Here is a 20,175-nt window from a genome sequence, read left to right as displayed (position 1 = left end):
TGGTCACAGGGCCTGGCTCCTGCATGCACACCTGACAGGAAGGCTGTGAGAGGCTCCCACGAGATCTCCCAGAGATGTCCAAGATTTTGCAAAGCCCCATGAGACCTCGCATGACCTGGTGAGCAAGGTGGAGAGCTTAAAACCCAGCGTGGGAAGAGCTTTTCAAACCCTTTGCTTTGCTCCTTGGGCATCTGGTAAGGATCATGTGAGATCTTTGATAGCCCCTTCTATCTGTTTCCCCGCCCTGCTCTCCATTTATTTATTTCCTTTCCCCCCCACCTGCACAAAACTGCAATTGCGTGAGTCCATCACGTGCAAGTTGTGGGCCTCCTGTACTCTGCTCCAGTGAGTTCTGCCATCCTAGGCTGATGGAAGGAGCAGCTTCCAGAGCCATTTTTACAGAGAGACAATAGAAGGGGGTTATTCGGCTGTCCAGAGTGTCGCAGTTGCTCAGTGTTGCATTAAATGCTATTTTCTTTGCCAATTCTGTGGATGAGTTATTGGAATGTTAACAGACCATTTTAGAGGTTGGTTGTTAGCCTAGTTTAGTTAACCATTTGGTGTTACGTTGAGTAAATCAGGCCAGTTTCTCCACTGCTAACCCAAAAGATCGCTTGTCGCTCAAAACAGAAACAGCTTGCCATATGGCAACGTGGGAATCAGAAATGGCTCCTGTGAATCTGAGCTGAAGAGCTCTGGCCAATCTCTGCTGCAGGGGCCAACCCTAGGAATGTAAGAAGATCCGGGCTCCCGGATCAAGCCAAAGGAGGCCCATCAAGTCCGGTATCCTGTTCTCAGTGGCCACCCAAATGCCAGTAGGAAACCTGCAAGGACAAGGACATGGACGCAACAGCAACTCTGATTCAGCCAGGGCCACAGACACACCATGCATTAAAAGCACATGGCTGCTCCAAAGAATCCTGGGAACGTCACCAAGATGCAATTCCTAGCACACATAAGCTACAGCTCCCTCGGTTCTTTAAGAAGTCATGCGCTCTAAGCGCATGCTCTGTTTGCAGCCTGGTTTTTAGAGGCACATAGTCACCCTGAAAAGAAAAAAAGTCATGGAAAATAAATATGAATCTTACGGCATGTTGTGTGATAAACAAAAACATGGTGAAAATGGCCCACAGATGGTATTTAACACCCACCAGAAACGGTCTAAAAAAGAAGACGGTAAATGTTGGAAGTGTAATGAAATTGAGGGATCTTTTATTCACATGCGGTGGTCCTGTAAAATAATTAAGGTATATTGAGCAACTGCATATAATGAATTAAAAAAGAAACTTAAAAAACCTTCCCAATGACACCTGAGATTTTCCTCTTGCGGATGGGAACAACAGAGGTCCCCCCAAAAACGAAAGAGTTTACTACTATACGTCCACCTCCACAGCTAGAACCTTATGGGCACAAAGGTGGAGAACAAGTCTAGTACTAAGGAAGAATGGCTGAGTAAAACGTTTGAATATGCTGAACTGGCTGGTCTGACAAACAGAATAAGAGAAAATGAATATAAGGAGGTATGGACAATGGTTATTGACTATTTCAAGAACCCACATGGACAAATGCATAGCTTAGCAGGTCTCATTTAAATCCAGCACAGATGAAATAGATAAGAATATTTAATAGATGACAAATTGGATGATTAAAAAGATGTGGATTACGCGGAGTCACACTTCTCTGAAGTCTCTCAGCCCCCCTCACCTCACAGAGTGTTTGTTGTGGGTGAGGAAGGGAAAGGAGAATGTGAGCAGCTTTGAGACTCCTTCAGGTAGTGATAAAGCGGGATATCAAATCCAAACTCTTCTTCACATGGCACTTAGGGCATGTCAGACCATGGAAGGAGCTGTTGTTGACACATGAAGGATCTGGTCTGGGTATATGCTAGGTCACCTCACAGCCTGAATTGTCTTCAGTTAATGCATACTCATGATCCCTAAAAACCTCCCCAGGATACGAGGGCAGGGGGAGAGGAGGGCAGAAATAAGATTCTAGACCTCATGACTACCAGGCAAGTCTTTGACAAAGTGCAACTAGAACTCAAGATGCAGCTTCCAGGAGGCTTTGGGGCACTTGCGTCCCTGTCCAAGTCCTTCAAAATATCTTTGCCCTTTGCCTCACCAGTGCTTGCCAAAATACTCCCAGCTTCTAAGAAAAGCAAATCCTGCAATCACCATCAATTATGCATTTTTTAAAAAAATTCAATATTGGTGGACAACTGGAGTGCAGTTGTCTTTTTTTGACTTTGCATAACTCATGCACATCCACCCACAGCACTGGGGCTGCCTTCCTGTGTCCTTCAGTCCTAGATTTTTGAGTTTTCACCCAATACCATTAGGTGCCCACTGAGCTTTTGCTTGTGAAGTTAAACTCACGAGACGTTTCCTCTTGGGATTTCCCCCCATGATCAAGAGAAATGACATGCTGGAGTATTTGCACGGAAAGAGCACAAGGTCTCCCACCGGGAGCCAATTTCCAAGCAGATCTCCCCGCTCTCATCAAATCTCTTTTAAAGTCAGAAATGTGAATAGCAGCCCTGGGTGATTGGCTCTTGGGGCAAAGCACTCTGATCTGGTCTCTCCCTCCCTGTGGCACCAACAGACAGATGGAATTTCTCACCCTCTCAACCCCAACCCTCACACCAGCTCTTTTCTCTCCTCTTTCACTGTTCCTCACATCTTATTTATTTTGTTCCAGCACATCATTTGTGACAGCTAAGTTCACCCCACTCAACTCACCTGAGTGAATAAGTATTCATTTGCTTTGGATTAGTCATGACAATGATTTAATTTCAAGATTTGCTGTGATGCTCAATAGCATATTTGATACTGCCACACTGCCAACTGTAAGCTGAACCTACCAAGCCGAATCAGCCCCACCAGATTCGACGGCGAAGATTTAAGCCCCCAAAGTTTCCCAGTCAGAAACTTTACCTAACTCTGTGCCCAGAAACAGCCTCACCTTACTTCCCGGGGCTTGCTTGAGCTCCATCAGCAAGGCAAGGCCCTCTTGCAAATTTATGCAACGTTCTCCTAGGACACGGGTGGTGCTGTGGGTTAAAGCACAGAGTCTAGGAATTGCCGATCAGAAGGTCGGCGGTTCGAATCCCCACGACAGGGTGAGCTCCCGTTGCTCGGTCCCTGCTCCTGCCAACCTAGCAGTTCAGAAGCACGAAGTGTAAGTAGATAAATAGGTACCACTCTGGTGGGAAGGTAAACGGCATTTCCGTGCGCTGCTCTGGTTCGCCAGAAGCGGCTTAGTCATGCTGGCCACATGACCCGGAAGCTGTACGCCGGCTCCCTCGGCCAATATAGCGAGATGAGCGCTGCAACCCCAGAGTCAGTCACGACTGGACCTAATGGTCAGGGGTCCCTTTACCTTTACCTCCTAGGTTTGGCCAGGCTGCATTACAAGAACGAAATGTGCAAACCAAAAACAGGAACAAACCCAGAATCTGGAAGACTTAGGTGCCAGTCATAGGTGCCAGTCAAAAAGGTTTGCCCTGGCGTATCTCCATACACCATGTGGCATAGGAACGGCAGTGCTCAGCAGCCTCCTCAGCACCACTTTGAAAGCAAAACCAGACTCTGGATCAGGCCACCGTAGCAGGAAAAAGACACCCCATCCAATGTACCCCTGAAGGCACAGATATCACACAAAATACCAGAGATCCTAAGAAGGAGTCCCTCAGCTGGGCCTGTCCTGAAGGCAACCAAGGAATGAAATATAGGGGTCCCTCCCAGGTTGAGCTAGGCACAAATTATGAAGGGGTCCAGCTGTCGCCCTTTCTGAAACTGTTGGTCTCATTCTGTCTGTTCCTAATGTTTCTGAGAAGCCAAGAGGAGCCTGGGGGCAGCTGGATCAGGGCAAAGCGGACCTGTCTAATCCAGCACCCAAGAAACCTGAAAGCAACAGCACTCCCTGCCTGACTTCTAGCAACTGGCAATTAGAATCATAGAACTCTAGAGTTGGAAGGGACCCTGAGGGTCATCCAGCCCACCCCCGTGCAATGCAGGAACAGCAACTGCCTTCAACAGTGGAGGTAGAACATAGAAAACCATCATGTCTAGTAGCCGCTGATAACCTCATCCTTCATGAATTTGACTAACCCTCTTTTAAAGCCATCCAAGTTGATGCCCATCGCTGCCTCCTGTGGCAGGGAGTTCCACAGTTGAACTATGTGCTGCATGAACAAGTCCTTTCTTTTATCCGGGCTTCATTGGATGGCCATTGGTTCCAGTGATATGAGATGAGGAGCAACACTTTCCTCTCTCCCCTTTCTCCCTGACAAGCGTCATTTTATAAACCTCTATCATGTCGCCTCTGAAGGCTCATGCACACTTCTGCTTGCGCTATGTCTGAAAAGCAGGGGTACAAGCGGTTTTCTGCTTCTCTCGTGCTTTCTATGCATGAGACAAACATCAACCCAAAGAAACCCGGATGGCCCTTTGCTCCAATTCGGCACTAGAAATGGGTTTTCCCAGGGGGAAGCAGCTGGGCAAGCAGCACAGCCCTTACTCACCACCTCCCCTTTAAAAGTGTTAATAGCAGGGGGGTTGTTTCAATGGGAACCATGGTGATGGGACTTTTAACCCTTTCCCTGAAACAAGCAAAATTCCCCCCTACCCAAAAGTTCATAATTGCCCATGGGGCAAAAAGATACAGGTACCCATGGGGCAAATGTGATAGATTTTTTGGGGGGGCTGGAAAGACTTTTAATTAAGAAAATGATGTGGGGAGGGCAGAACCGTAGCTGGAGAGGGGCTAGCCAGGTGAAGCCTCCAGAGGAGCTCCATTCAGGCTGCCAGCCTGTGTATGTGTGTGTGTGTGTGTGTTTATGCAAACACGCAAGGGTGTGTGTGTGCCCCCAACTGGGTCTTTGACCCGAGTGAAATAAAACCCAGTTCTGCCCCTGGTGTGGGTTTCCATCATCACTCTCCCCCAGTGCAGCACACACAGATGTGATTCAAAGTGTTTTCCAAAAGTGGGGTCTTGGTTGAGGAGCTCCTGGTTCACATCAGCTAGGTCACGAATCTCGTGGTGCCCACATAGCCGTTCGTCCTCCGCCCACCGTCCCCGTGGCTCTGGGGCACTTTGCTTGATGAACCTCCTTCCTGTCAGGGACCAGGCTCTTTGCCTCCACAACCTGAGCCTTTTCAATGGTGATGCTCTGGGCTGATTAAAAACCTCCCCTGGTATCCAGCCCGATCCTCCTCCTCCTCTCCATTTCTTCCTTGCTTGCCGCTTTCCAGGATCCAGGCTGCCTTTCTTCGGCATGACCTACATTCAGTGTTCCTAGACGGACACCCTTGTACTCGCTCTTATCAGGGTGCCAGTGATGGCCCTGGAGGGGCTGGGGGGGTGGCAGTGGAGCACACCCCCCCCAGACCTCCCTTCCTATAGTCTGCAGCATCACCTCTGGGTGTGCAATGGCTAAAATGTACAATCACCACTCTGAAACTGACAACAACTTGCACAGCACAGCTGCTGAAGAACACCGGGAAATGTGAGCCACACACGGCAAGAACCAGCACAGAGCCAATCACAGAATGGTAGGATTCTAGAGTTGGTATGGGCCCTTAAAGTCATCTAGTCCAGCCCCCTGCAATGCAGGAATCACGGCTCAAGAATCCTTGGCCAGCCACTCTGGCCGGCTCCCAATAGAATATTAAAAACACGACAAATACAGTGATACCTCTGGTTAAGAAATTAATTCATTCCGGAGGTCCATTCTTAACCTGAAACTGTTCTTAACCTGAAGCACCACTTTAGCTAATGGGGTCTCCTGCTGCTGCCGCACGAATTCTGTTCTCATCCTGAAGCAAAGTTCTTAACCCGAGATACTATTTCTGGGTTAGCGGAGTCTGTAACCTGAAGTGTCTGTAACCCAAGGTACCACTGTACATCAAACAGCAAAAACTTCCCTAAACAGGGCTGCCTTCAGATGTCTTCTAAAAGTTGGATAGTTGTTTATTTCCTTGACATCTGATGGGAGTGTGTTCCACAGGGAGGGCGCCACCACCGAGAAGGCCCTCTGCCTGGTTCCCTGTAACTTTGCTTCTCGCAGTGAGGGAACTGCCAGAAGGCCCTCAGAGCTTTACCTCAGTGTCTGGGATGGACGATGGGGGTGGAGACGCTCCTTCAGGTATACTGGGCTAAGGCCGTTTATGGCAAGAATCCCATATGCACAAAGATGGAGAGAGGAGACAGTCCCTACTAAGGAGGGGTGGCGGATGAAATTAATAGAATATGCAGAATGAGCAAGCTTAACCAGCAAAATTAAAGAGCAAGAAGAGAAAAGTTTTAAAGAGAAATGGAAGCCATTTGCAAACTACCTAAAAAAACCATTGCAAAAATGTTAGAACTTTCGTTGGTTTGGCATAAGCTAAGCATTCATAGTTTATAATGAGAAGAATTTGAATGTTTAAATAGTTAGAAAAAATAGAATGTGCAGCAGGAATGGTAAACTTTGATGAGCCATGGAAGGATGGATGGGAAGTCGATGGAATGGAATTATGGATTGATGGAATAGATCTATTTTTTCTCCTTTCACTTTTTCCTTTTATTCTTCAGTTCTGTATTTTGTGCTTTTATAAATCCATAATTTTTTTTTTAATGAAAATGAAAATGAAAAACACTTGATGTCACTGGCCAATCTGAACCGATGAGCAAACTCTTCTCCTTCCACCCCCCCCCCAAATATGGCAACTACTCCTGACCTGGGCAATGCCCATCAACTGTACCATAAGAAAGCGCAAGTCTCTTCCAGCTATCTCCGGCACACACATCAAAGCAAGGGCCAGAAAAGTGCCAGTCCTGGACACCCCATGGCAAATTTACCCAACCTGCTACTCTCCAGAAGTTTTGGACTACAACTCCCTTCAGCTTGCCTGGGGCTGATGGGAGTTGTAGTCCCAAACAGCTGGAGGGCACCAGCTTGGGGGATGCTGCTCTGGAGGCCTTGCCTGCACAGGAGTCGCTCCAACATGGCTGCTAGGACCCCACAGCTCCAAGCCGTTTCTGCTGAGGGTGGGGGGTGCCATTCGCCCTCCAAGTCGGCAACGTTGCGCTGTACTGACGGAAGTCCCCCCCCCCGAGTTGCAGGAGCACAGCTGGGAGCATCGGTGCACACAGCTCCCGCCCCTCCCTGATGCCACCCAGCAGTCTTGCATGCATGCTAAACATCTGGCACAGCTTCCTGCTGGGCTCCCAAGTTCAGCACACCCAGCTCCCTGTGAGCCGAGGAGCTGCTGGCGCCAGTTGCCCCCCCCAAGCCCTCTGTGGCAAGGGTGGGTGAAGCAGGAAATAACCCCCAGCCAACAGAAGCCCCCTGCAACTGGAAGAGCAGGCAGGCCCTGCCCCAGCTCTGCAAGCATCCTCAAGGAGCCCCAGAGATGCCCACTGGCCTGGATACCTGTGTAGATCAAATCACGTGAGGACACACACACACACACACCTGCTTCCACACTGAGGGGAGGGCAGCGCACTGCGGGATCCAAGAAACTGCAAAGCCTCAGCCCCCAAACATGTGCAAACATGCGCAACATGTCCAGTCTCAGGAATGTAAGAAGCGGATGACTGAGAATCGTGGACTCAGGGACGGAGAATCATAAAGCGTCAAAATCGAGATTTGGAAAATATGGAAACAATGAGGAGTAGCAGGACTGAGATGTGGAGATACGCTTCAGAGATCCAGACTGTGGGGAGCTCTGAAAAATTAATAATTGTAATTTTGACTATAATTTGGTCTTTTTTATTTTAATTGGAGTATTATGATTGGATATATTAACTGGATGTTTTGTATTGGAAAATCAATAAAAATTATATTTATTTTTTTTAAAAAAAGGAATGTAAGAAGCTGGTTTATCCCAAGCCAGGCCCCATTGGTCAATCGAGATCAGTTTGGCCACCTCATGAGAAGAGAAGGCTCCCTGGAAAAGACCCTGATGTTGGGAAAGATGGAGGGCACAAGGAGAAGGGGACGACAGAGGACAAGATGGTGGGACAGTGTTCTCGAAGAGACCAGCATGAGTTTGACCAAACTGCGGGAGGCAGTGGAAGACAGGAGGGCCTGGTGTGCTCTGGTCCAGGGGGTCACGAAGAGGCGGACTCGACTAAACGGCAACAACAACAACAAATGTCCACACTGACTGGCAGCTGTGGCTCCCCAGGATTTCAGGCAGGGGTCTCTCACTCCTACTTGGAGTTGATGGGGGTACAAAGTAGAAACTTAACCCCATAGAGGGGAGGCTCTGGGGCACAGACCTAAATGGCCTCCGGATCCGCAGCAGAAGGCCAGCTAGCACTTGTCAGTAGCAAGTCAATTACACTTTGAGGCGCCCTCATCTCTTCCTGCTCCCCATTTTCCAGGGCTATCTCTGTGGCGCCACCCTCTGGTTTCACTGCTAAGGTTAAGGGCTTTGCTCAAGTTGAAGCTATAGGGCAGAGAAGGCGGCCATCCCATGAAAGCAAGGCTTAGCCAGGAGCTCCATGCTGGTTGCCCCTGTTGGCACTGCCACCCATGCCTTGCTTGGTTGCTTCCTCCGTGCAGCAAACGGAATTTATTTCCGGGATGGGGCAGTTTGCAGGGACGATTCCAACCACCACCTTCAACAAGAACACCAAAGCTGTGCCCAAACTTTCAACCCGCACAAATAGCCAGTTTAGATGGCAAATTGATCAAAATGCCCCTCATCCTCCAAGCCTGCTGGGTTGTGTTTTCCCACTCAGGGACAGGGAACCTGTTACCCTCCAGACATTGTTGGACTACAACTCCCAGTAGTCCTGAGTGCTGGCCAGGACTGATGGGAGTGGAGTCCAGCAGCAGCTGGAGAGCCTCAGGTGAGCCATGGCAGAGTCAGCAGCACCTCCCTCAGTGACCAGCTCTGTCCTTCTGAGGACTGAGCGCCCTGCTCAAACCTCCCACTTGCCAAAACCTCTCCCCCATGGGCCAAACATCCCAGTTCTTATCTGCTTATCACAGACAGTGCGCACACCACAGCTTGGTGGCAAAGGCAGCCAAATGGCCAATTCCACACTCTGCTGTGCTCGCCACATCCCTTCATGCTTCCTTGCCCTGAAGAGAGATTCATACAGTGGTACCTCTGGTTGCGAACCGGATCCGTTCCGGAGGCCCGTTCGCAACATGAAAAGAGCGCAATCTGAAGCGCCGTATCTGCGCAGGTGCGCAGCGCGATTTGGCACTTGTGCGCATGCGCGAAGCGTGATTTAGCGCTTCTGCGCATGTGCGAGTGGCGAAACCCAGAAGTAACCCTTTCCGGTACTTCTGGGTCACCACCGGACGTAACCTGAAAGAACGTAACATGAAGGTATGACTGTCATTTATTTGGAGGGTGCCCATGGCCTGAGGGGCTCCAGAGCTGGCACTGAACAGGTCTGTCTTTGCCTTCATTGCGGACAATGTCTCCTTCCCCACCTAGAATCATGGAATCGTAGTTGGAAGGGGATCATCCAGCCCAACCCCCTGCAATGCAAGAATCTCAACAAATGCATCCATGACAGATGGCCATGCAACCTCTGCTTTAAAAACTGCGCTGTTCCAGCATCTCCTTCTTCCCTGCCCCAATCACCCTCTGAAAGGGAACTCTAGGGCATTGTGGACTTTTAGAGAGGGAGAGGGTCAAAAATGGCACTAATAAAAACTTCTGGCCTACCTGGGAAGGCTGTTGTGATGATGATGATGGTGATAATTTATTATTTATACCCCACCCATCTGGTTTCTCCTGCCACTTTGGGCGGCTTTCAATAGAATATTAAAAACACGATAAATACATCAAACATTAAAAACTCCCCTAAACAGGGCTGCCTTCAGATGTCTTCTAAAAGTCAGATAGTTCTTTATTTCCTTGACATCTAATGGGAGGGCGTTCCACAGGGCGGGCGCCACCACCAAGAAGGCCCTCTGCCTGGTTCCCTGCTAGAATATCATAAAACGGACACAAGAAAAGCAGGGTGCAAATGCTGTTTTTGATCCCAAACTCACTCATAATGCCACTTTCTGATTAAAAAGGGGGGGGGAATATTTGCCACATTCCTTGGATGACTGCCATTTCGAAGCCATCCTCAGCCAATAAGACTTTTGCCAAAACCTCACCACCCCATGTTTGTTCCAGGAAGAAGGGATCATAATAACTTTTCCAAACTATGCTCAAGCTGAGACTTTGGAGAGCCTCCGAGTGGTAGAGAGTCCCCACGGCAGCTGAGCAGCAACAAAGAACCCCTCGTAAGAATCCCTGCCTTCACCCAAATTCACGGCACCCAAATTCACAGCACCCAAAGGCAACGCCACCCCGAACAGATATCCTCCCTCTCTTATTTCCACCCTCCGGAGAACTCTGAGCCAGGAATAGGCATTCTGCTTCCTAGCAGAGGCAGCTAACCAGCTGGGGGGGGCAGTTTTGAGTGGGGGTGGGTGGTGGGAAGGGATAGGCATGTGAAAGAAGACCAGGTAAGTGCAGGAAGAGCTTTGCTGAGCAGGAGGGGATTGAGGAGGGGCTGGCTGGCGGCAGAGTGGAGCCCCCCCCCCCCGCAACACAGGAAGAGCCCTTGGTTCTTTCACCCCACCTCCCCAAAAACCTCTTCTCTGCTCTTGCATCAGGCTGTGCAGCAAAACCACAGCCCTCCCTTCATTTCCAGGCTCCTTTCCTTTGCTGCCTCTACCAGGTGAGTCCTAGGAAGCCCACCTGATGGTTTGTACTGCTGCCGGTTTTCTCCCCAACCCTGTTGAGAGCAGCTCTGTAAGGAAGCCAAGCAAAGGGGGGGATGGGGGGCAGGCTCTCCTCTCTGGGTCAGCCAAAAGGAGCCTCAGGCAGCTCCTACCCCCACCCCACCCCCCACAACCAAGATCAGCATACACCCCCCCCCCAGTCCACCCCAAACATTCTCCTTCCCCATCACTGCCTGTCTCAGCCCTGGGGCTGCCCTGCAAGACCTCTGCATTCCCACCCAGATGGTGCAAAGAGAAATTCACCCCCACCATCACCCACCCATGAAGCAGAGGGGGCTGAGCTGTGTGTGTCCCCCCCCACTCCACCCATCAGCACCTGGGGAGAGAGAAGGCTGTCAAGAACCAGGGACTGGGAGGTTCGGGTCCTTATATGGGAACCTGTAGAGCCCCCCACAGATCAGGGGTCTCAAGATCACAGGAAGCTGAGAGGAGCCACATGCAGAGACCCCTCTGCCTTCGTATCACACCAACACCACCAATAGGGCAGCCCCACGGATCTTCAGTGGGTCCGAAATCTGCACAGGACAGGCAACTCGCCTCAAAGGGCACACACACATTCCCCACCCCATAGATCTGGCACAGTCCCCACAGAATAGATGTGGCCAGAGCCAGGGTGGGGTGGGGGGAGGATAGCCCAAAGCCCCACAGAAGAAGAGAAGGCGCTCCCTCTAAGCCCCCAACCATCCAACAGAAACACCCCACAGGATCAGCAGACAAGCTGCCAGACCCTTGGAGGCTTGGCCCCACAGAAAGCACACCCCTCATCAGCAGCATAGAAGGGTGGACACTCCCCCCCCCCCAAAAAAAAAGAGAGAAGAAGACACAGCCCAGCTTCTCAGGGCCACAAATACACCCTCTTCAGTTTGCTAGGACAGGCAAACTGTCCCTTCTTCAAAATGCTCAGAAACAGTTGTAGAAGTCCAGCCACACAAAAAAACATGAACACCACCCCCAGCTCTGGAGTGGGACAGCCACCCCCCCATTGCATATCTCCCCCCCCCCTTTCAAGAACTCCTCTCAGGGAAGCTGGGCACCCTCTGCCCAACCATCAACATTCTCCCTCAGCTGGTTGGGGCAGAAGCGGGTGGCTGTTGGCCCCTTGGGAGAGCAAAAGCGCAGGGGCCCTTTCCTACTCCGCCCTGAGCCCCATCCTGCTTCGACTGGGAGGGGGCCTTCCAATATGGCCCCAGCCTCTATCTCTATCTCTCCGTGCCGCTCAGATGCAAGCCGGTCCTCCAGGAAACGCTCCGCTCTCCCTCCTGCTCCCCACCCCAGCCCCCACCCGCCCGCCCATTCCATCACTGGAACTAAAACCTGGGTGGGGGCACCCCCTCGCCCAGGCTGCGTAGCACCCTCCTGCCTGGAGAAAGGGGCATCTCGGAGGCGGAGGATGCCGCCTGCCAGGAGAGCAGGGAAATCCCAGTGGGGCTGGTCACCTCCCCCCCCCCCCCCGTCTCCATCCCACACCCCCCTCGTGAGACTGCAGTTGCCGTAAAAGTTTCGCCAGCCATTCCACAGGCAGCGGAAGGCGAGCAGGAGGCGGAGGCGGCTCTCGCTGCCCCATCCCGGGGAACTTGCGCATCTCTGGGGCCTCCGGCGGGTCTGCCCCCCACCCCACCGCCAGCCCCGGGTGTCCCTCCGGCGTGCGGGGACCAGGCCGGCGGCCGAGCCTGCAGCCTCCCTCCCCGGTCCGAGGCGCGCAAGGCGGGCAGAGCGAGAAGCACTCACCGTTTGCTGGAGGTCTGGGATCCCGATGCGCACGACAAGGGCATTGGGCGCCGGCTCGTCCATCCGCCCGGGCGGTGATGCCAGCTTGTCGGAGCAAGGGCCGGGGCCGGCGGTGGCGGGGGGCTTGATGGTATCATACAGGGTCTCCTCCTTGAGGCTGCCTTCCGCCGCGCTGCTCTCCCCGGGATCGCCGTTGACAACGCAGAGCTGGTGGTGCTGGAGCGCAGGAGGAGGATGCTGCTGCTGCTGCCGCCGCTGCTCCTCGTCGTCCTCGTCGTCCTCCTCCTCCTCCTCTTCCTGATGCTGCTGCTCTGCTTTCTCCTGCTGCTGCTGCTGCTGCTGCTGCTCCGGAGTCTCATGTTTGCTGCTCGCTGGACTAAGAGGCATGCTCTGTGCGCCAGAGGAGTGTGCGGCGGCGGCGGCGGCGAGCGTGCGTGAGAGTGGGCGAGGGTGAGAGCACAGAGAGTAGGCAGGGAAACTAAGGAAAGCACATCACACTCCTGGGGCACAAGCACACAGGTGGGGTGGAGGCAGGAAGGGCAGCAGCAGCAGCGGGGGGCGGGGTGGGGGGCAAGGGGTACGCGGCAGCAGCAACGGGGAGCCATGGGGCATCAGGAAGGGGGCGCAAAGGGGGCAAGGGAAAGGAGGCACCGGGCAGGAGGGCAAGCAGGGTGGCCGAATGGGCGCACAAGGCCATGCACAGAGAAATGGGCACACGGGTAAGGGCCGCAAGGGGAGGAGGGGGCCACAACGCCCCATGCCAGGGCAGGGCAAAAAAGAGAGGGGCAGGGGTAGTGTGGGGAATGATTGCACGGCGTGGGAGGGAAAGAGAGAGAAACGGGAGTGGGGTGGGGAAGAGAGAAAGAACAGATATACACACATTAAAACCCTGCCAGCAATTGTTCCCATCCCTGCCAAAGCTGCGATGTGGACTTTCTGGGAATTTCTTAACTGCATTGGGCAATTTGCGTTGTCGGGGAGATTTCCTGGTGCCCGAGAAAGCCGCCCAGTCGAGCATGTGCTTTTCACTAGCACGGTGTTTAGCCAAAAAAAAAAAAAAAAGGAAGCTCACGACTTGGAGGACGCCATGCCGCCCTAATGCTGCGCCGGCAATTGGCACCCCTTCGCTGTTACTGATGAGCTTAGGAAATGGGAAATTGTCCGCAAAAAAGGAAGGCCCCGGGACAAAAGAATCCCTCCGTGTCAGAGAGTCACCTGATTTAGGAAGCAAAGCTTATACACGCTCCCCAGTCCCTGAGCAAGCAGCGTGCAAGTGAAGAGGCATTTCCTGGAATCCTTTGCAACATCACGAAGGATTCTGGGAGTGCAAGAGGCAAGTTCATTGAGAGCTGCGCCCCCAGCATGCTCTGCAACACTGCAAGGGGTCCTGGGGCACACACCTGTGGGGCCGCAAAACGGTGCAGCAAAAGGACAGGAGCTGCTTTTTAGGCGGGGTACCCAAAGGCAGGAGACAATGCTCAGGACAAGAGTTCTGCTGAGCAAGTGCAGAGTGCACAGAGGAACTTGTCACCAGAGTCAGCCCCAACTCACCTAGAATTAGGGAGCTGCGAATCCAGGAGTCATAAAGAATCCTGGTGTGTCTGGATGATCCCTGTAGATACACTGCTCCCCCAGGCCCATGTACGAGTCCGTCCCCCCCACCTCCCTTGCCTCTTTCCAGTCATTGGCTCTTGAGGTTCAGCTCCCTCAGGTCAACTGCGCCAATGCACAGATCGAGTGAGGGCTCCACACGGCAGCCCAGAAGTTTACCCTTTCCTTTGGGTATGCTCTCCTCCTCAACCCATGGCTCTTCCATCCCGGCACTTCCCCCCATGGAAACCGGCTCTTAACCAGTCAATGGCAGCCTGCATTGCTCTTTGGTCTGGTTTGGCATTAAAGAGCAGGTTCCCAAGGGGAAAGCACCAGAGCAAAAGGAAAAGGAAAACAGATTGGATGTGGCATTTTAAAGCACAGACCTGTGCCTGGAAAGAGCAGGGCAAAAGTTAAGTGTGGATGAGCTTGCAAAACATGGCCTTCTGATTATAATTCCCACCCGGCAGCCTCCCAGCATGACCAGTTCTTGGCAATCAGGGGTTTCACAATGGACGTGGTGCAAAAGTAATGAAGTATTGCAAGCAGATACTGACTGCCTTCCAATTCAAAAACAAGGGCTAGGATTCATACTTTCTAAAACAACTCATCAAATCCGAATGTCTGAAGCAAATTCGGGCAGGGCTAGCGCCTCAGCAGTCTAAAATGGTTTGATTCAGGCTCTGAAATACTGCCAAGTGTTGTTGTTTTTTAATTAACTTTGCTAAACCTGAGTTGCTGGCTTGCTGAGATCCAAGGCTACAACCCTACTCCTCACCGAACACATTTGCCCAGGTGAGAATAGACCTTTCCTCAGAAAGGCTGATCGCCGAAGAATTTATGCTTTTGAATTATGGCGCTGGAGGAGACACTTGAGAGTCCCATGGACTGCAAGAAGATCAAACCTCTGCATTCTTAAGGAAATTAGCCCTGATTGCTCACTAGAAGGACAGATCCTGAAGCTGAGGCTCCAAGACTTTGGCCACCTCATGAGAAGAGAAGACTCCCTGGAAAAGACCCTGATGTTGGGAAAGATGGAGGGCACAAGGAGAAGGGGATGACAGAGGACGAGATGGTGGGACAGTGCTCTCGAAGCTACCAGCATGAGTCTGACCAAACTGTGGGAGGCAGTGGAAGACAGGAGTGCCTGGCGTGCTCTGGTCCAGGGGGTCACAAAGAGTCGGACACGACTAAATGACTCAACAACAACAGAGTAAGCGCACTGGATCCGACTGCACGTCTAGTAAAAAGCCCTTCTTTTCTTTGGCAATGTTTCAGACACCAGCATCCAAATTTCCCGGTGGATTATATCACAAGGCTACCTAATGACTGGGCACAAATATTAACATATCCACTCTATTGGGAGGGGCTGTTTATGAGCTGAAGTGTCTCTTTGTGGATTTTATGATCCCCAGCCCTGCAAGAGCGCACCCAAAAGTGAAAAGTGTGAATGTGACAAATAAGTGTTTGCCTCGCCTAGGTGCAGCTGTCAGAGAGCCCAGACTGGCCGAGGCCCCCTGTGGAGCCTTCTTCCAGAGGCAAAGCCAGTTTGCCTCAGAGAAACATCTGAAAAGACGCAGAGTGCGGAGATGGGAGTGAAAAGGCCTAGATTTTCAATAGCTGGCAACTAAGGAGATTCTCCCCTTTTGTTTCTGCCGCTTTGCCTTCCTGCAGACGCTGCAATCCTGCTCGCATTCATTTCCGTGGCTCTCAGGCACAGCGTGGAAGAGTTTCACCAGCTGCAACAGCAAAAGACTTCATGGCAGTACTGGGCCAAGCGAGCAGGTTGGGGGAGCAAAGAAGGCCAGGGAGAAAGTTGGGGCACAGAAGGGAAGAATGACTCACAAAGCAGATCTTCCTTCTAAAGGCTCTTCGGCTCAGGAGGACATCAAGGAAGGTGGGAACAAGTGCAAGAGAGTTGGCAAAAATATCCCCAGAAGAAAGGCCCAAGAGCGAGAGCAAGAAGAGAGGGAGGGGGGGTGCTGAGCCCCAATTGCCAGTGGGGCCAGCCCCCCTCAGCAGGCAGCACTGCTATATGTAGGGCTGCCTCTGAAGTCTGTTCAGAAACTTCAGCTGGTGCAGAATTCGGCAACCAGGTTGCTCAGCGGGGCATGACATTTGAGTATATTGCACCGATCCTGGCTCCACTGCAATGGCTGCCAATTAGCCTCCGGCCCCAATTCAAAGTGCTCGTTTCATTTCATTCATTCATTTGAGGCATTTCCGCCCGCTCTATTAAAATCAATCCCGGAGTGGCTTAGGACAGTAACTCTTAATACATATTCAATAAGAAAAACCATCCAAAAAACTAATCAAAACAATCACAAGCAAATCAACATCAGCCTGAGTAGACTCCTTCGTTCCAGCTCATTTAACTAACTGCCTGAGTAAATGCATGTGTTTTGACCTATAAAGTCTTAAATGGATCAGGACCACAATGCCTCAAGAACTGCCTCTCTCCAGAGGAACCAACCCAGACCCTGTGATCATCTTCTGAGGCCCTTCTTCATGTGCCTCCTCCATGAGAGTGGTAGCATGAGAACAGGGCCTTTTTTGCAGTGGCTCCCCATTTGTGGCATGCTCTCCTCAGGGAGGTTCATATCTTTCGGCAAAAGCATTGCTCTTCAACCAAGCCTTTGGCTGTTAATCAATCCACGGCCTGCATTTCTACACCAATGTTCGCCTGCACAAACCTTCGCCAACCTAGTGCGCTTCAAAGGCTTTTGACTACACAGCTTCAACCACACTGCCTGAGTCTGATCCAGTGGGCACCAGGTTGGAGAAAGATGGTTGATACCTATACCCCCCTCAACCCATTATACCTGAAACAGGATACTTCATACCCTCATCCGAGACCTATGAATCTCAGAAGAGCCACTGGATCAAGCTAATGGCCCAAAGTGTTGGTGCCAACCTTTTAAAGCCCTAAACCAGGCATAGGCAAACTCAGCCCTCCAGATGTTTTGGGACTACAACTCCCATCATCCCTAGCTAACATGACCAGTGGTCAGGCCAGGGATGATAGGAATTGTAGTCCCAAAACATCCGGAGGGCTGAATTTGCTGATGCCTGCCCTAAAAAACCTTGGCCCAGTATACTTCAAGGAGCGTCTCCACCCCCATCGTCCATCCCGGACACCGAGGTCCAACGCCGAGGGCCTTCTGGCAGTTCCCTCCCTGCGAGAAGCAAAGTTACAGGGAACCAGGCAGAGGGCCTTCTTGGTGGTGGCACCCACCCTGTGGAATGCCCTCCTACTGAATGTCAAGGAAATAAACAACTATCTGACTTTTAGAAGACGATAACGATTACAATATCTTTATTGTCATTGTCCCTTGCGGAACAATGAAATTGAAAAACTACATAAAACGACATAAAACTACCACAAAACTACATAAAACTACATAAAAACTACATAAAACTACTACAAAACTACATAAAACATTCAAAACCCCCTAAGAACTCTAAAACCCCATTTTAAAATACACTGTACTACACATCTGAAGGCAGCCCTGTTTAGAGAAGCTTTTAATGACTGATGTTTTAATGTATTTTTAATCTCTTGTTGGAAGCCGCCCAGAGTGGCTGGGGAAACCCAGCCGATGGGCAGGGTACAAGTAATAAATTATTATTATTGTCAGGTGCTGGTGGTGGTTGCTCGTGAGTAACCAGGCAGGACTCCGACCTGTCTTTTACAGGTTTTATTGGTGCAAACTATTTACAGTGCAGAACCCTAAAGTTCATGTCCGTCTAGTCACTTGCAGATTCTGGGAGTGGCCTCTTCCGGTTTCTCCCCCAATATAAGAACTTAGACACCCCAAATCTCCGCCTCCCCTCCTTACGTTTCACCCATCTGCACAAGCTGAGCGATGGAAACGGCATGTCTGTTTCCTGGCCAGCCAGGCTAGGTGAGGCGCTTGGGCTCTCAGTAGCATTTTCGAACCCTCCCCTTCCCCCTCTGCTCCACTGGAGGTGTGACTTTCCCCACTGCTGGACTCAGCAGTATCTGAGCCTCTCTGTATTCCCCTGGCCCCTGTTCCGATGGCAGTCCCCTGACAATCATCATCATCATCATCATCATCTCATCCAGCATCTTGTTCAACAGTGGCCAAGCAGATGCCTCTATTGGGAAACCCCCAAGCAAGACCCGAGAACAAGAGCTCTCTCCCTTCCCAGGGTTTCCAGCAACCACGCAGGCACAGCATGGCCATCATGGCTAATAGTCATCCATAGTTCTCTCCTCCACCATGAATTCATCTAATCCTCTCTTAAAGCCATCTGTGTTGGTGGCTTTCACTACCTTGTGGGAGGGAGTTCCACAGTTTAAGGATGCACTGTGTGAAAAAGCCATTTCTTTTACCTGTGTCAAATCCTCCAACACTCACCTTCACTAAAAAAAGTGGCAGCTTTTTCTTCCCTAGCCTGCTGCCTGCTCTACTTTGACCTGAGATGAAAGATAACTCAAGAAATGTATAGAAGACATTCCAATATTTACTTTACTTCCCTTCATCATCTTAAATAGATTATTAAGCCTTATTCATTCAACTCTGTGGGGCCCAATCCCAGTCGGTTGTGCTGAGCTTCCTGGAAAAGAAGTCCATTAGAAAACTTAGCTAAGACTGAGCTGCAAGAGCACTTGCAACTCATAATGTGCAAAATCAGATTTGACCAGACTTAACTTTCACCCCACACTTTCCAGGCACAGGTCAGGTGCTTTCAAGCTCCATGTCCAACTGCTCTTTTCTTTGCCTTGGAGCTTTCTCTGCAAAAACCCACTCTTTAAAGCTGAAGCACAACAAACAGCCGTTTGGGTTTTCTGCGGATTGCTGTTTGCTCCAATTCCGCAGTAAAGAGCGGGTGTCAGAGGGGAAACAGCACTCGGACACAGAGCCTGAAAGTGTGGATCGTGCCTGGAAAGTGCAAAGGAAAGGTAAATGTGGCTAAGCTCTGAGACGTTTGATCCAAGTTCTCTCGCAGCCCGGGTTCAGCCATTGCTATCTGAATAGACTTATTAATCAGCTGAGATCTTGCGAAGCTTGCCCAGAGCTAAACTGGTTGGCAAAGCGCTCTGCTCTGATCTCAGCTGAGCTCTAGCTGCAGCAGCAGCGGAGACATAAATGGCAGCAACTCCCTTGTGCTGGCAGCAGTTTCCTGACTGGGGACACCTAACACTGGCTGGAGAGGGTTCGATGGCTGTGGTCTACCTCCACCGTCAGAGGCAGCAACACTTCATTTTTCCATCTTCGCCGCATCAAGCAGTTGGTCCCTTACCTTTCCCGCCCCGACCTGGCCACAGTGATCCATGTGACGGTCACCTCCAGGCTTGACTACTGTAACTCGCTCTACGCGGGGCTGCCCTTGAAGCAGTCCCAGAAACTCCTGCGGGTGCAGAATGCTGCAGCGAGGCTCCTCACGAGTCTCTGCCATGGGAGCATATTCACCCAGTGCTTTTCCAGCTGCACTGGCTCCCGGTGGAGTACAGGGTCAGATTTAAGGTGCTGGTTTTGACCTTTAAAGCCCTTCACGGCCTAGGACGCTCCTACCTATGGGACCGCCTCTCCCGGTATGCCCCACGGAGAGCCTCAAGGTCCATAAATAGCAACACCCTAGAGGTCCCGAGCCCTAAGGAAGTCAGATTAGCCTCAACCAGAGCCAGGGCTTTTTCAACTCTGGCTCAGGTCTGGTGGAACGCTCTGCCTCATGAGACCAGGGCCCTGCAGGATCTGATTTCTTTCTGCAGGGCCTGTAAGACAGAGTTGTTCTGCCTGGCCTTTGGCTTGGAGTCAATTTGATCCCCTCCCTCCCTCTCTTTCTTTTTCCTTTCTCCTCCTGTGATGAGGTTGCATTTGAATGTTTTAATGTTTTAATGTTGTATTTTAATCTTGTTTTTAAGTTGTATTCATTCAACTTGTTTTTATTATTGCTTGTTAGCTGCCCTGAGCCTGGCCTTGGCTGGGGAGGGAGGGGTATAAATAAAATTTATTATTTTTTTATTATTATTATTCTGAATCCCAATTGCTGAAAATTGCAAGAGAAGACAGGTCCTGCTTGCTGGTTTCCCACTGGGAGAACAGGACGATGGACAATATGGGCTCCCTTTGGCCTGATCTAAA

At 51.1% G+C, this 20,175-nt stretch overlaps 1 protein-coding gene across 9 annotated transcripts in view; it reads right to left on the bottom strand.

The window, feature by feature from the left end:
* The window catches only part of SHANK3 (SH3 and multiple ankyrin repeat domains 3), a 430,757-nt gene that overhangs the window by 352,227 nt on the left and 58,355 nt on the right, over positions 1–20,175 (bottom strand). For all 9 annotated transcript variants that reach the window (XR_014538733.1, XR_014538734.1, XM_083572536.1 and 6 more), the window contains exon 2: positions 12,476–12,975. Coding sequence is in view for 7 of the 9 variants with exons in the window: in XM_083572536.1 (XP_083428662.1) it covers positions 12,476–12,862 (387 nt within the window). In the remaining 2 variants the exon portion in view is untranslated. The remainder of the gene's footprint in view (positions 1–12,475; positions 12,976–20,175) is intronic.

The sequence above is a fragment of the Podarcis filfolensis genome (assembly GCF_964270895.1).
Source record: "Podarcis filfolensis genome assembly, chromosome: 10".
Lineage (NCBI taxonomy): Eukaryota > Metazoa > Chordata > Lepidosauria > Squamata > Lacertidae > Podarcis > Podarcis filfolensis.
The sequence above is the reverse complement of the archived record's forward strand: the minus strand, read 5'-3'. Positions and strand labels throughout refer to the sequence as shown.